General features: G+C 42.9%; 2 protein-coding genes across 3 annotated transcripts; one reads left to right on the top strand and one right to left on the bottom strand.

Moving 5' to 3' along the window:
* Positions 1-1457: 1457 nt before the first annotated feature.
* Positions 1458-5743, bottom strand: BCIN_10g00310 (hypothetical protein). 2 transcript variants are annotated; one of them, XM_024695381.1, is made up of 6 exons: positions 4950-5743; positions 4254-4451; positions 4107-4191; positions 3947-4052; positions 3681-3845; positions 1458-3626 (listed from the first exon to the last, which is right to left on the bottom strand). In XM_024695381.1, the coding sequence occupies exons 1-6, from the start codon at positions 5199-5201 to the stop codon at positions 1769-1771; spliced, it is 2664 nt and encodes an 887-aa protein (XP_024551175.1). In that variant the 5' UTR covers positions 5202-5743; the 3' UTR covers positions 1458-1768. The 2 variants fall into 2 exon arrangements, with proteins under 2 accessions (XP_024551175.1, XP_001554182.1); XM_001554132.2 differs by having other exon boundaries at positions 4254-5743.
* Positions 5744-11200: 5457 nt separating this feature from the next.
* Positions 11201-14036, top strand: BCIN_10g00300 (hypothetical protein). The gene is made up of 3 exons (XM_024695380.1): positions 11201-11351; positions 11557-11848; positions 11901-14036. The coding sequence occupies exons 2-3, from the start codon at positions 11588-11590 to the stop codon at positions 13743-13745; spliced, it is 2106 nt and encodes a 701-aa protein (XP_024551174.1). The 5' UTR covers positions 11201-11351; positions 11557-11587; the 3' UTR covers positions 13746-14036.
* Positions 14037-14720: the final 684 nt, after the last annotated feature.

Here is a 14720-nt window from a genome sequence, read left to right as displayed (position 1 = left end):
AAAGAACTCTGAAGAGTAGATCATCAGTCACTCATCCCAATTATCCGCAAATCTCCCATCCGTATCTAATCCACCTCACTTTGGAGGGACAAGTGGTGCCCTTCCTCCGTTCCCTTTACTTCAGCACTCACCCCTTCCCCAAAGATTTAGAACCGAGACTCCGGTACAACGTCCTCAACCGAATCATAATAAGTATGGGGATAAATCACTTTAACACCGAACTTTGTATGCCATAGAAAAATATACGGCATCGGATAAAACCCACCCACCTAATTACTTCGCACATCACTCTTTCCCATCTCCATCACCGGTGTCTGTACGTACCGAATCACACAATTCCAAATTCCAAATCACGCTCCAAGCATAAAAAATACAATTCAAAACTAGTAAATTTTCAACTGATCTACCATCTCCAAAAAGCTCCCCCACAAAAACAATCCAAACGAAGTCATCACATGCTACACCCTGAAAGTAAAATCATTCGTTCATCTTCCAAAGGAATCCACTTCAAAAATACAAACCCCAAGGACCCAGTATTATACGCGAGAGCATTCATACAACAGTCCGGATCCCAACAGTAAAACAAATAAACAAGCTCAACGCGCCCAGTACCGACCTCTCCACTTTCTTGGCTTGGGGAAATCGAACACGGGCCAGATCAGATCAGAATAGATCGGGTTAGAGGGTGGGTTTGTAGTAATCATAGATTCTGATTAACTGAAAAGATTTATACTAATTCTTGGTGTTCGCAACTTCTTTTCAATTATTTGTAAGACTGCAATCCGTCCACCTAGCTTTAGCTCTCCGACTCTTGGTGCTTGCTAATACATTCTACTATGGACCTGGCTAATGCTGGTAACCTTCCCTTCCCACCCACTTTCTGCCAAGTCACCTCTACCTCCACATCCACATATTGATATCTCTGCCTCAATCCCATCCCCAGCTCCTCAATCTCGCTCCTCCATAGACCCACTCACACTCCATAGAACTCTCCAGCTCGTTCCTTCCATTTCTTTCTCCTTTCCTCTCATAGCCCTTCTTCCCCTTCTTCCAAAGATAAATCCCATCCGTAACCAATTCCTACCCCAAGTCCAAGTCTAACACCACTTCTAATCCATGAGCCTACAATCTACTGCACCAGCACCAGCACACTCCATTCATAACTTATTTCTTCTCTTCTCCAGTCTTCAGTCGAGTCTCCTTTATCTTTCTTCCCCTTGACATAAGGTAAGCTGAGGAAAAGCAGAAAATAAAAGACATAGAATTCACCATCTATAATAGCCTGAGATCAGAACTAGAAGAGTACGAGTGATGTGTGGTATCACTTTGCTTCAAAGAAATCCTGTTGATTCGAATTTCATAAAGGGAAACAAAAACTTAGCATTATGATTGACACACCCTGCAACTTTTTTCTCACAATCACACTCACACCTCACACGCAAAAGGAGTAATCAAAGTCCAAAATCCAAATATCTCAAATTCATATAACTAACTATCTAAAAACCATGCAATTCCATTGTAATCACCCATATATGCACAGCATATACCCCATATGTATCTCACGTCTCTCCGATCCTCCCGCAAAAACAAAAACAAACGCCAACTACTCTAAACCCTATGTATGTAATATTGTACACAACCTAATAAGGCTATGTACAAGAAGAACATTAAAATATGATGAAAGAAGAAGTATGAAAGATCCGTGGGGTATCATTATCATGTATCGTATCTCATTTCACTGCACCCTATCCATCTAAGATGAACCAATCTAGCACTTAACACCTGTACCAGCTCCCTTGAACATTGCAATTGTAGCAGCGAAAGTGTTACGGTTATCTTTGAAAACTGCGCCACTCTGTCCATCAATTGTGATCATGTTTTCAACACCGACGGTTGATAATCCAGTGATGTGGATATTGTCTGAACCCTCAATTGAAAGCATGTTGCTCTGGCAGTTAGAAGTCAACAAACAATCTTGACCGTAGTTGTCGAAGAATGAATAAAGACCAGCACCAGTGATAAAAATGTCCTCAGAGTTAACGATACGAACACCCCATGCTTTATCAGCAAGCGATCCACCAGTGAAAGTAGGATCCCCGTAAACTGAGTTGGTGGTGAAAGGTGTTGTGGAATCGGGATTGGATTGGTAGTAAGGGGTTTCAGTTTGAATGGCTCCCATAAAGATGTTGGAGGCGTTGGCTAATTGATAGTTGTAAAGAACGTTATGTTCACTGGCGGTACCATACATCCAGGTAGGTCCTTCTTCAGAAGCAATCAAGATTCCTCTGCCGCTGTAAACATCAATTTGGGTATGATCAGTAAGATCAAGTTCATGATCAGCAACCCAGAACCAGTTGTTCTCAAGGTAGATTGAAGCCTTTTCGGTAACGTGGAGAAGCATAAAGGCTCCCATGCAGTTTGCGTTTCCGCTGTAAGTTACGTTTGGATTCTTGGCGCAAGTGTTGGATTGAAGTTGAGTACCAGCACTACCACCAATTCTTGTATGAACATCCCACATTCCTGCTGAGCCTTGGGAAGTCTCCTTCACGTTCCACTCGATGAGAATAGCGCCCGCAGCTGGACCCATGGTTTGGAAAACCATATCGGAGATCTCTACAGAGCCAGTGTCACCAACTTGTCCAACTTGGAAGACAGCCTTTGGATTGGCTTGATCATTGAATCCCTTTGCCATGATCATAGGCCAGATCTCACCAGTGATCTTGATGTTCTTTGGGACCTTGATGGTATCAGTGACAACATAAGCACCGTGATCGAAGTAAACAACTTGATCAGTGGTAGCCTTGTCGAAAATTGCTTGAATGGCAGCAGTATCATCAGTAGTTCCATCACCCTTAGCTCCATTAGACTTGACACTCAAGAACGAAGAGGCTGGCAAAGTCTCATATTGTGGTTTGGTGCGTCCAAATAACTTTCCAGTAGAATCCAAGAGAACTGCAGGCTTGGTGACAGCATCTTGGGTACCTTGACTAGCTTGACCAGCATTAACACCAGTGTAGACCTTTCCTTGTGCCCATGATGCAACTTTGGTGTTTCCGGCAAGAACAGTTGATTTAGAAGCGGCATCATAAACGGCAACAGGAACATTTGAAGAGAAGTCGACGTTGTCAATAACGAGAGTGCCGTTAGTTCCGGTTTCGGCGACATCGTAAACAGTAGAGATACCGATTGGAGTATTGACAATTGTGCTGTCCATCAATGTGGCCGATCCTGCAGCCCGCGAGCTGGCACCACCGGCTGACATATCGAGACCGATACCACAGTTGTTGATCTGGATGTCCTTGAAGGTCCAGAGCCAGGCCCAGTTTAGGTAGATAGCTGTCTGGCAGTTGTTGAAGGTCAAGTTTCGAGAAGTAAACTGTTGACTGCCTAAGAAAGCACCGTACTTGCCACCGTTGAATGTTAAGTCGGCCATGAAACCACCACTGCCATTATCCATGAAGATTCCTTGTTGATTGTTGCCTTCGCCACCATCAGTTCTCATGTTGAAAACAATGTTTTGTAATGATGTAGCTTGAGCAACTTGCCAATGAATACCACTACCAGTTGAGGCAGGCATGGCAGTCAAGTCGATGACAAAGTTTCTGATTTGACGGTAGAAGTTGTTTCTAAAAGATTGTTAGTATTCGCGCTGACAGAATAAATGCAGTATGAAAACTCACTGGTTAGTGAACCAGTTAAATTCAGGATCATATGGGTCTGCGTCGAGTAAAGCCATGCCAGCAAAGTTGGCAAGACCCTTGATTGTTGGGAGAGTAACAGCATCACCAACAAGTTGGGTGAAATATTGTTGCTTAATAGGAGTTGAGATAGCATATGTTCCAGGTCTGTAAGTAAGTTAGTAATGCGCGAGAAGATTCAGGCATCGAAAGGAGAGTAAAGTCCAAATGGGATAGGTGATGCTGAAAGACAAGGTATATTGACTTACGGAAAGTAAACAAGAGCGGGAGTAACAGTAGAAGAGTCACAGCCTTTACCACAACGATTACCAGAGGACAAGGCAGCATTGATGGCAGCGGTGTCATCAGTTACACCTTGAATGTGAGTGTTAGTATAATACCATTTGAGGGGAGAAAGGATTGACTTACCATCACCAACAGCACCAAAGTCCTTAACATTGCGGAAGATTTGATATGAAGCATCACCAAATGCTGCAGTACCTTGTCGTTGAATCTGAGAAAGTTAGAGATGATCTTCCCATGGTGAGAGGGGCGAAGAAGGATGAAGAAACTTACTGTAGCGAGCCAATAATTGCTGGAAGCCGATGTTGTCGCCACTGCATCTGTGGGCACAGGAGTAGGAGCACCAGAGACGATGAAAAAGAAGCGTAGAGCCAACAAAATGGAAATGATTGAGAAGGAAGCCATCGTGAAGTAGTACCAGCTGCTGCAGGATGTCGACGTCGATGTAGTATCTGTAAAAGAATGTTGTTTCTGCCAGAGACAACACGTTCAATCAGTATTTATGTTGGTATTGTGTGTTGGCTGTGAGGTGGTTGTAAAAGACGAAGGAAAGAATCCTGTCTCTCGTTTGTTTCTGGGTACTCTTATGAGAAGGAACGATGGTTCGACTTGATACCAGCATTCACTCGTAAAAGTAGCTCTGTTGTAACAGTAATTTCCAAATCCAATCTCGTATACAAGATAAGATTGAAAGACAATGATGATAATGAGGGTGATGTGATTAGGATTGGTGGCTGATTTTATATCATTGTGGTCGTGGCCGGGAAAGGAACAATAGGATTAAACGGGGTTGAATTGTGATTGCCATGAGGGGGTGAATCGAATTTCTGAAGCTATTCAAATCATCCGACTCGGCCTCATGACAAACATACAATCAAACAGCCAAATGATCAAACAATCAAAACCTTCAAGCAACCGTACAACAACAGGAATGGAGATCAGCATTCGATGCCAAGGCGATGAACTCACAAGTTTGGAATTATCTCGTCGAGAGAAAAAAGAAGGTTTGAAGAAATGAGTGTGTGGCCTGCCAAAAGGTGTAAAATGATGAGAATTAACATGTTGGCGGCGGCCCGTGATCTTTATATCTTTTGGATCAACTTTCTTCACTCCATCCGGTCTGCCATCCCATACCTCAAACAAACCATCTTGAGCACAAAGAGTGGCTTCCTTGGTATGCTCTCCATATTGTCTAAGCGGACTGTTCGAAGACGGGCCCATGACTGGGGAGGAAAGCTTCCCACTCCAATTAAGGGTATATCAGTGCTTCACTCTCCCGGGAACTTAATATGGTTATTAAGTGGCAAGTGCCTCGAAATGCTCTATATCGCCGCTTGTATTGGAAAGGAACACCCGCGACCCGTCACTTGGGACGATTTGATTCGGTGTTGTTGCTGTGTGATTTACGCTGTTCTACCCTGGTGTGTTTGTTAGTGCAACAAGGGTTCATCGATGCTCCCGTGATGAGTCGACAGTAGAGAGTGTGTACTCTGTATTACGCTGTATATAGATCAGGATACTTGGGTAGTCCCTTGACAGTCTCATCTAGTCACAGTGCCGAGAATGTGGAGGGTCAAAGATTGAGTGAAAACAGAGAAGAGTTGAAACTTGGTGTTTCTTCACATTCACGATACGTGGTTGTTGCGCCTTGATTGGTACTTCGGACATTTGTTGTGGCGGCTCTTAATTTCCCAAGCTACTTTTTCATCCTACCAAAGAGATTCTTCGAAACGGGATCAAGCTTTCAAGTGCGGACCTTTTTCAAAATATATGGGGAAGAAGAACGGACGGATCCCATCGCATAAACGCGTCGTAGATCCTCCCCCTTCTTTTTAATATAAAAATTTCAATACTCCAAGCCAAATCCCCTTTCGACCTTCCGAAGTCGTACGAACACAGCCAAGAATGGATATGCCATATAATTTCATCCCATCGACGGCAGTTTCAACATAGTTGCCCTGCAGTGTCATGCTTGCCGTGATTAATCAATTCGTGAATTGTTTTCTACGCCGAAAGGCCAACTACAGCTGGGAGGAACGATGCATCCCATAATCATTCTCAGCCCCCCTGCCATAGAGCATTATTTGGCAGCCCAAAATATGCGCACCATTCCTTGGTTTGTTTCAATCGAAAATTTTGCTCACGGCTTTGTTGGCTAATAATTGTTGGATGTTTCATGGGGTCTTCAAAAGGGTGCGCTTATGAAACACGGAATGTAGCAGCACCGTTGTTTGGATGAACCGGGTTTGTACTTTGCTCCGTTTGTGTATCCCATGCAGTTTCGTTGCCTCCTATCAAACTTCTCAGAGTTTATTACAATATGGATATCGCTTCATCAACATGACCCATTCATTACCAGCAGAGAGGAGACTTACCTGAGGGGAGAGGAGCAGGCGGGGAGGTGCTGTTTAATATCACGTGACAGATCGACATCAATTTAGGCTAATTAATTGGGTGGCAGCGCTCAAGTCTGGTGTTCAGGTACAATTGTTTTAGACTTTCTCATGACCTTTGGGGTGTCACTTCTCACCGACCTCACCAACCTCGTTCACCTCACCAACCTCACCCTTTTTGGACTACTGGCAAACTGGTATTCAATTGTAATACTTTTTGAACAATTAAAATCACATGTTTGATATCATCTGTGTGTAATAGGTATATTTTAGTACGCAATCTCAATAAGACGTGTGACATATGCATTTCTCTATGACGCAATATGATATAATTGTGCAGGTTGATATATGGTCATTCTGGAATTCGAATTTTAACTTGAACAGTGATAATTTCGTCACTACGTTGTACTCGTAGTTTTGCTCCAACTCTAATGATAATAATTTCCAAGAGGATTTCTGTTGAGATAATGTATAGAAATCATGACAACTCAAATATAGGATGCAGATGGTAAAATTAGACGTATAATGATGAAATGAATCACACATGTACATGAATGAATTTGATCAAAATGTAGACATCTTCCAAATTAAAAGTCTGCGGCGAGAAGGCAGCTTCACCAACAAAGTCCGCTCCTACGATATGTTGCTTTATTCCCAGTTTAAATGAGAATGATAGATCCTTGAGTGCCAGCTCGAACCCAATTGAGAAAATTTATTGACCTCTCATCGACGAGAGCGATACCTGCTCTCATAGATATTGAATTCCCTTTTTTCATCTTCTTCAAGACAACTTAGGACCAGAAAACTTGGATTCTTGTCATACTGCTCGAATTTTCGGGTTCCAAAAGTGTGAGGGAGAGAGGGTTGTTCTTCTTGACCTCAAATACAAATTAGGTTGGCTTGTTTGGATCATGATAGTATGGATATAGATTCACATAGGTTATACTCCCCCAAATAGTCCATTCCTTCTCAAATTCAATGATGTGATAAAGTGATATCGAATATCGCGTATAGCGTATAGCCTGTATCAGAATAAGAACTGTATTAATTTCAAGCTTACCTCCCAAAACGCAACCAAAAGCATTGTTGCCAGAAACATGAATATCCACAGAGATATTTCCAAGGCCAGCCTTAAACTCTTCACCTTCATGATCGTAGATTATGCCACCAATGGAAATAAAAGCCTAGTTCCAAGAAGGCACGCATTTCTCGATTCTTATATCATTTTTGTGAAACTCTGTAGACCAGAGGAGTGACTCTAGAAATTGACTTCTCCATCAACCGGCGTAATAATCGTTTTGAGTCATGCTATGCAAGAGTCTTGCTATCACAGATATGGCGGGTAGATTATTAGTCTGGTATGTGAGTCGACCATGATGTTCCAATTAGCATATATATTTTTTGTAAATTTCCCTACTCGATGAGGACTGACGCTTGGCATCTAATTATGTGTCGAGAAAATCTGTTGCTGGCTCGAAATTTGGAAATCCCTTCCAACACTCACAAGTGCTACATTCCATGCAATCCCATAGCATCTCATCCTTTGCGAAGGACAAAGTAAGTCTCGCAAGCACTTGCTCCTGCAATACCTACTCACATCTCCCGACCCCACCATCATGCAGCCCATATGTTTCACGCCGCTCGTTTGCGTCACGAAAAGAAAACTGGCATTGGATTCTGGAGAACAGGTAAAGTGCTGGCGGTTATCTGCATCAAGATATGGCAACCATAGGCTCTTGTTAAGATTCTCAAGGGGAAAAATTAGCAATAGAGTCTTTTACTGTTGGTACAAGAAGGATACGGAAGACGTAGTACCCACGAATATCGTAGGTCCTGTATGTCTAATTGTATTCTGTCTAAAGAGCTAGCTACGTATTGAAACTAGTAAGCCTTATAAAGGCTTACAGAAAGAGCTAGTCTCTTTCGCATTCGCTTAGGGCTTTATTACAGTTGCTATATTACAGTGGTAATTTAATTGAAGTTATTCACTCCGTTCACACATTTACTTTCGTGGCGACTAACCTTAAGAATGCCGACATATGTACGTCAATCATACGATAACCCTCAATTTGCCAATCTATAGACGAGTCTTGAGTTGTGCACAAAAAGTCGACTCATAGATAAGGTATCCGCAACCCTCTTGTAATCATAACAGCGTCGAACAAAGCCTTTGGCTGAGATTCCATAATTTCCATTGGGATCTTTTCCTTGTAATCTGAAAATTCAGCCCGAGAAAGTTTGATATCTTTGAGGATTATGGGATCTCCCAAGCAACAACTGAGAGCAGCAAAACGGCCGGTTGCGTCCTTCGTTTCGATCAATCGAACTGAACTATACGAGATTCCGATATTGATACCACTCATTGGTAGTTTTGAGTCTTCAACATAACCTAAGTTACATCTTGGATGTGTTTCACAATTTGCAATTCAACTTTTATTATTTGGAAAGATTCAAGCAAGGAGTTCGATACGTCTTGTGCAGCGGCGATGAATGGCAGTGATTGACCGCCTGTGGTATCATTGAAGTTTCAATCAGCTACAGTCCATGTAACCCATAATGAGGATGTGTGGTTATTCTTGACCTAAACGTGCAAACTGTAGGCTCATGCGCATGCCTGTATCATTAAATAACAAACGACTGTTCCCACTCATTCCATCTTATCAAAAACCTCTCGATACCACCGATACTTTCCAGTTTTCAGTCGTGAGATCACAATGAAGGGCGAATTTTGAAAAAGATTTTGCCCAATACAGCTATCTCTTCAACCACAAGTATGCAAAGCCAACATCCTTCACAGGCAAGTTCAAGAACGCTGTATCTACGATATTTAGAAAACTGCATTTTATCAGATTCGTTAAACGTTTGAGCCTTCTTCCTAGTATTCTTCACCTGGGCGCTTAACGTAGCCCGTATGGAAGTAGTTATGAATTTTGTGATTGTAGTGCGCGTTGAAAGCCCAAAGATCACTACATAAATTGCAGACAATAGTGTTGATTTTGTGACGAGGTTGAGAAACACAATTGACCGTCTCGACAAAGATATTGGATTTTTCAACTTCTTTGGATTTACTGGCTTAGATTGCTTAACATGAAGTGTACGTATCATCTCTGCCTTACATGAGACCTCAGCCTTTGGATACCTTAATGATAGATACTTACTAAATGTAGCAAGTTCACACATAAAATTATGCCGTTCAGAATGGAAAGTATCAGAACTGATAGGGTGGCCGGAAGAAAGATCTGAGTTTCCTTCGTGATCAAGTTAAGATGCAGTACTGAGATAAGGAATTTCACCCAACGACCTTGATTCACGTAGCTCTATCTGCTAAACATTTGAACGTGTAATAAGAACTTGCAGACGTTGTGTGGAATGTCAATTTGCCTACTTTGGTTGGAGGGTTCAGGAAATAGATATGCTGTATAAAACGACGCAGCGTCTAGCTTGTAAGTCTTTATGGTTGTCGAAGATACGACTGAGAGATAAAGGTAACATCCGGATAGTGTTGGTGTGGACTTAAAATGTCCAGAAACTTTACTGCTTATGATGATGGTGACGACGACGACAATAAAATATTCCATCGGAGAGAGGAAAACTATTCGCTCTCCTGTTGACACTATGGCACCCGCTAGCCCGACCTGCATCATGATAAGCCGGCATGACCAATGAACTCACCAGTTGGCTAGCGTTTATGCAACTTGATAATAAAGTAACCTTCAGGCATATTCTGGAATGCATCACAGAAATGGAAAAATTGGTAGGTCTAGATTTTGGTTGAGTCACCGGCCACTAACCAGGCACTCCATTCCCTTGGGAAGAATCTACTGCTGAATTCCTTTGGGGGGCGATGACTGGGGATGATCAAATTGGGAACTTGAGAACACGATCCCGTTGAATTTTGTGTGCATGTATAATCTAGATGTCAAGTTGTAAGAGAGAATAGTGCAATAGCCACCTACACTATGTGCCATTAGATTGTCAATATGATATGATATAATGCGGAAAGAAAGAACCCAAGCTGCCAAGGCCTACTATTAACTTGCCTTCGATAAGGCTGGCAAGCTGGATTCTTTTCCGTGGCTGTCAAGTCTATTCATGGCCTAGAAGGCTTGGGGTGAGAAAAAAGGTCCAACATTTTTGTCACCGCCACTGCACTGACAAATTCAAGGGGTAATCGAAGCGTCTCGAATGGAAATTTCAATGTAGTGATGATATGATCGTTAACAGTCATAATGGGAATCGAAATCAAAGGAATCTTCAAGGACTCCCTTAAACTTACTAGAAGCTTCCGAGGCACGTGAGATTACCCACACGAGCCTCATTCACCAGCCTCAATTGTGAAGCACAGAACAGAAACCGGTCAAAGTTTTTCCCCGCTGATAAGATGAGCCACTGCGATAAAGAAAATTGAGATTCTAGAGGGGGGAGAAGAAGAAGAAGAATTGATTGAGATGAGAGAGAAGAGATGGCACCGAACAATTCAAAGAGACGAGTAGTAAACGCAAAGTCATGTGAATTCATCTCTCTTCATAGGATGTTATTGAGAGTACCAAGATTACTAAGCAATACCCAGGCCGCCATAGATATGTTTTGACCATGTATTGACTGTTTGCATTCAATTCCCCCAAAGTGCCCACAGCTACCTAGCTATCCATAACTATACGAGTAATTCTAAAAAGTTCCATATACATCACATCGTTTGTCTTGCCTTGTGCCTTGTCATGTTTTCTCGCCTATTGATTGGCTGGGCCAGAAGTGGCGCGTTGCTAGGTGGTCTAGAAAGGGTTAAGCGACCAGAAAGTTCCTTACAATTCTACCATTTTCTATAGCGAGCCTTTCCATAAAATCCCCAATACCCTTCAACGAAAAGCCAATTCTCTTTTTTTCTTCAAACCATTCAAAGATACCCTTCCTTTCTACTTTCGGTCTATTAGACTTCTACAATACGATACACTTAACGATTTAACGAATACCATCAACTGTAAGTTGCCTTCAACACTCTACCTGTGTCGAAGCAACCCCTCGATCTCCCATCAAGAAGCCCGTTGGAGAGCTCAGCCTCGAAAGAGAAAGAGATCCTAGAAAGCGTTACTTGTATCCTGCAAGAGATTCACAACAGGCTCAATAAGCTTGCACAACCTCATTTCCCATCAAGAAATCAATACTAATCTATCATCTTCCTACAGTTTCTCCGTTTTTACATACACAATCACAAATATGGCTGGCGAAACTTTCGAGTTCCAAGCTGAGATCTCTCAGTTGCTCTCCCTCATCATCAACACAGTCTACTCAAACAAGGAGATCTTCTTAAGAGAACTTGTTTCTAACTGTTCCGATGCTCTCGACAAGATCCGTTATGAGGCTCTCTCAGATTCCAGCAAGCTCGACAGCGGTAAGGATCTCCGCATCGACATCATCCCAGACAAGGAGAACAAGACTCTTACCATCCGCGATACCGGTATTGGTATGACCAAGGCTGTAAGTACATTCGTAAGCGAAGACTCAAATTCAATTGCTAACCAACAATTAGGATCTCGTCAACAACCTCGGTACGATTGCACGATCTGGTACCAAGCAATTTATGGAGGCTCTCACCGCAGGTGCTGATATCTCTATGATTGGTCAATTCGGTGTTGGTTTCTACTCTGCATACCTCGTCGCTGACAGAGTCACTGTCGTCTCGAAAAACAACGATGATGAACAATACATTTGGGAATCCAGTGCTGGAGGAACTTTCACTCTCACTCAAGACTCTGAGGGTGAGCAACTCGGCCGTGGTACCAAGATCATTCTTCACTTGAAGGATGAGCAAATGGACTACTTGAACGAGTCAAAGATCAAGGAGGTCATCAAGAAGCACTCCGAGTTCATCTCATACCCAATCTACCTCCACGTCTCCAAGGAGACTGAGACCGAAGTCCCAGATGAGGAGGCTGAGGAGACCAAGGAGGAGGATGAGGAGAAGAAGGCCAAGATTGAGGAGGTCGATGATGAAGAAGAGGCCAAGAAGCCAAAGACCAAGAAGGTCAAGGAGACCAAGATTGAAGAGGAAGAGCTCAACAAGCAAAAGCCAATCTGGACCAGAAACCCATCCGACATTACCGCTGAGGAATACGGTTCATTCTACAAGTCCCTCTCCAACGACTGGGAAGATCACTTGGCTGTCAAGCACTTCTCCGTTGAAGGTCAACTCGAATTCCGTGCCATCCTCTTCGTTCCAAAGCGTGCTCCATTCGATCTTTTCGAGACCAAGAAGACCAAGAACAACATCAAGCTTTACGTTCGTCGTGTTTTCATCACTGATGACGCCACTGACCTCATCCCTGAGTGGTTGAGCTTCGTCAAGGGTGTTGTCGACTCTGAGGATCTCCCACTTAACTTGTCCCGTGAGACTCTTCAACAAAACAAGATCATGAAGGTCATCAAGAAGAACATCGTCAAGAAGGTTCTTGAGCTCTTCCAAGAGATCTCTGAAGACAAGGAGCAATTCGACAAGTTCTACGCTGCTTTCGCCAAGAACATCAAGCTCGGTATCCACGAGGATTCCCAAAACAGAGCTGCTCTTGCCAAGCTCCTCAGATTCAGCTCCACCAAGTCTGGTGATGACATTACCTCCCTCTCCGACTACGTTACCCGTATGCCAGAGCACCAAAAGAACCTCTACTACATCACTGGAGAGTCTCTCAAGGCTGTTCAAAAGTCACCATTCCTTGACTCCCTCAAGGCAAAGAACTTTGAGGTTCTCTTCTTGGTTGACCCCATTGATGAGTACGCCATGACTCAACTCAAGGAGTTTGAGGGTAAGAAGCTTGTTGATATCACCAAGGACTTCGACCTTGAGGAGACTGATGAGGAGAAGAAGACTCGTGAGGAAGAGGAGAAGGAATTCGAGGGTCTTGCCAAGGCTCTCAAGAACGTTCTCGGCGAGAACGTTGAGAAGGTCGTTGTCAGCCACAAGCTTGTCAACGCTCCTTGTGCTATCCGTACCGGCCAATTCGGTTGGTCCGCTAACATGGAGCGTATCATGAAGGCTCAAGCTCTCCGTGATACCTCTATGTCATCATACATGTCCTCCAAGAAGACTTTCGAAATCTCTCCAAAATCACCTATCATTAAGGAGTTGAAGAAGAAGGTTGAGGCTGATGGTGAGAACGACCGTACCGTTAAGTCGATCACTCAACTTTTGTTTGAGACTTCCCTTCTCGTTTCTGGTTTCACCATCGAGGAGCCAGCTGGATTTGCCGAGCGTATTCACAAGCTTGTCTCACTCGGATTGAATGTTGAGGAGGATGCCGAGACTACCGAGGAGGCTGCCGCCACCACTGAAGCAACTTCGGATGCACCAGTTGAGAGCGCTATGGAGGAGGTTGACTAAATTTAAAAAATGGCTTGGTTTTTGCGGGATAGTGGAGTTCTAATGGTTGGTTTTTCGGTCATGCATTGAGCCTGCTTACTATTTCTCTTTTGATGCTCATATTTTTCATTCCACATGGTATTAAAAGATACATGAGGTATAATCTTAAAAATGTACTTTGTGATAAACATTGCGCGTTGAAGACAAAGGAAAAGAGATAGCAGAATACAAAATATTTACTGTACTTTTGTGTGTTCAATTTATATAATTTTGAGTGACGATGAAATTTCTCGGGCATATTCGTGTGTGACATTGCATTATTCTCCTTACAATCATGTACTCATAATTATGAAAATTTCTCCATATCAGTTACAAGTGTACTGAAAAAATCCTTCTTGTGTTGGGACATGAACCAACTCGGACCGGATATGGCGTCTTAAAGTTCGAGGCGTTCTTGAGAAGTTGTACTAAGGGTTACATGTGCACAACATGACATCTAGAATTACTGGGACTGTGTTTGATTTGTAGAACTGAAACCATGCTCATCATCTGCTATTTCCAGTGGGTTGGGTAGTATTATGATGAATATGACAGTGGATTTGGCGAACAATGATGAACATTATGATCTCTGTTTCCAATAGACTGGTTTGTAACTTTGTCTCGGAGAGCTAAAGAAGGCGTAAATTTTAGATTGGGAAAGGACGAGATGATTAATATGAACGAATAGGAGGGATTGGGCAATGTTTTTCCCTGTTGTAACTCACAATCGGGAAGAGTACAACGATGGTCAAGATGTGTGGGATGAATAAAATCGACGAATAGGAAGCATTAGGGGATTATTTGTGAATGGGTAACAGCAGTTTGGTAACATGGATCTCGTTTATCGAAGCCAGAGTTGGGAGATAGGGATACATTATGGTCATGGGAGTTCGTCATCCCGAGAATTGAAGATGGGATAGTATAGGATGATGAGGGCAGCTCCTAACTGCATTGTAT

This window comes from Botrytis cinerea, chromosome 10 (genome assembly GCF_000143535.2).
Source record: "Botrytis cinerea B05.10 chromosome 10, complete sequence".
NCBI lineage: Eukaryota > Fungi > Ascomycota > Leotiomycetes > Helotiales > Sclerotiniaceae > Botrytis > Botrytis cinerea.
Note: the sequence above shows the minus strand (reverse complement) of the source record. Positions and strands in the feature narration are given on the sequence as shown.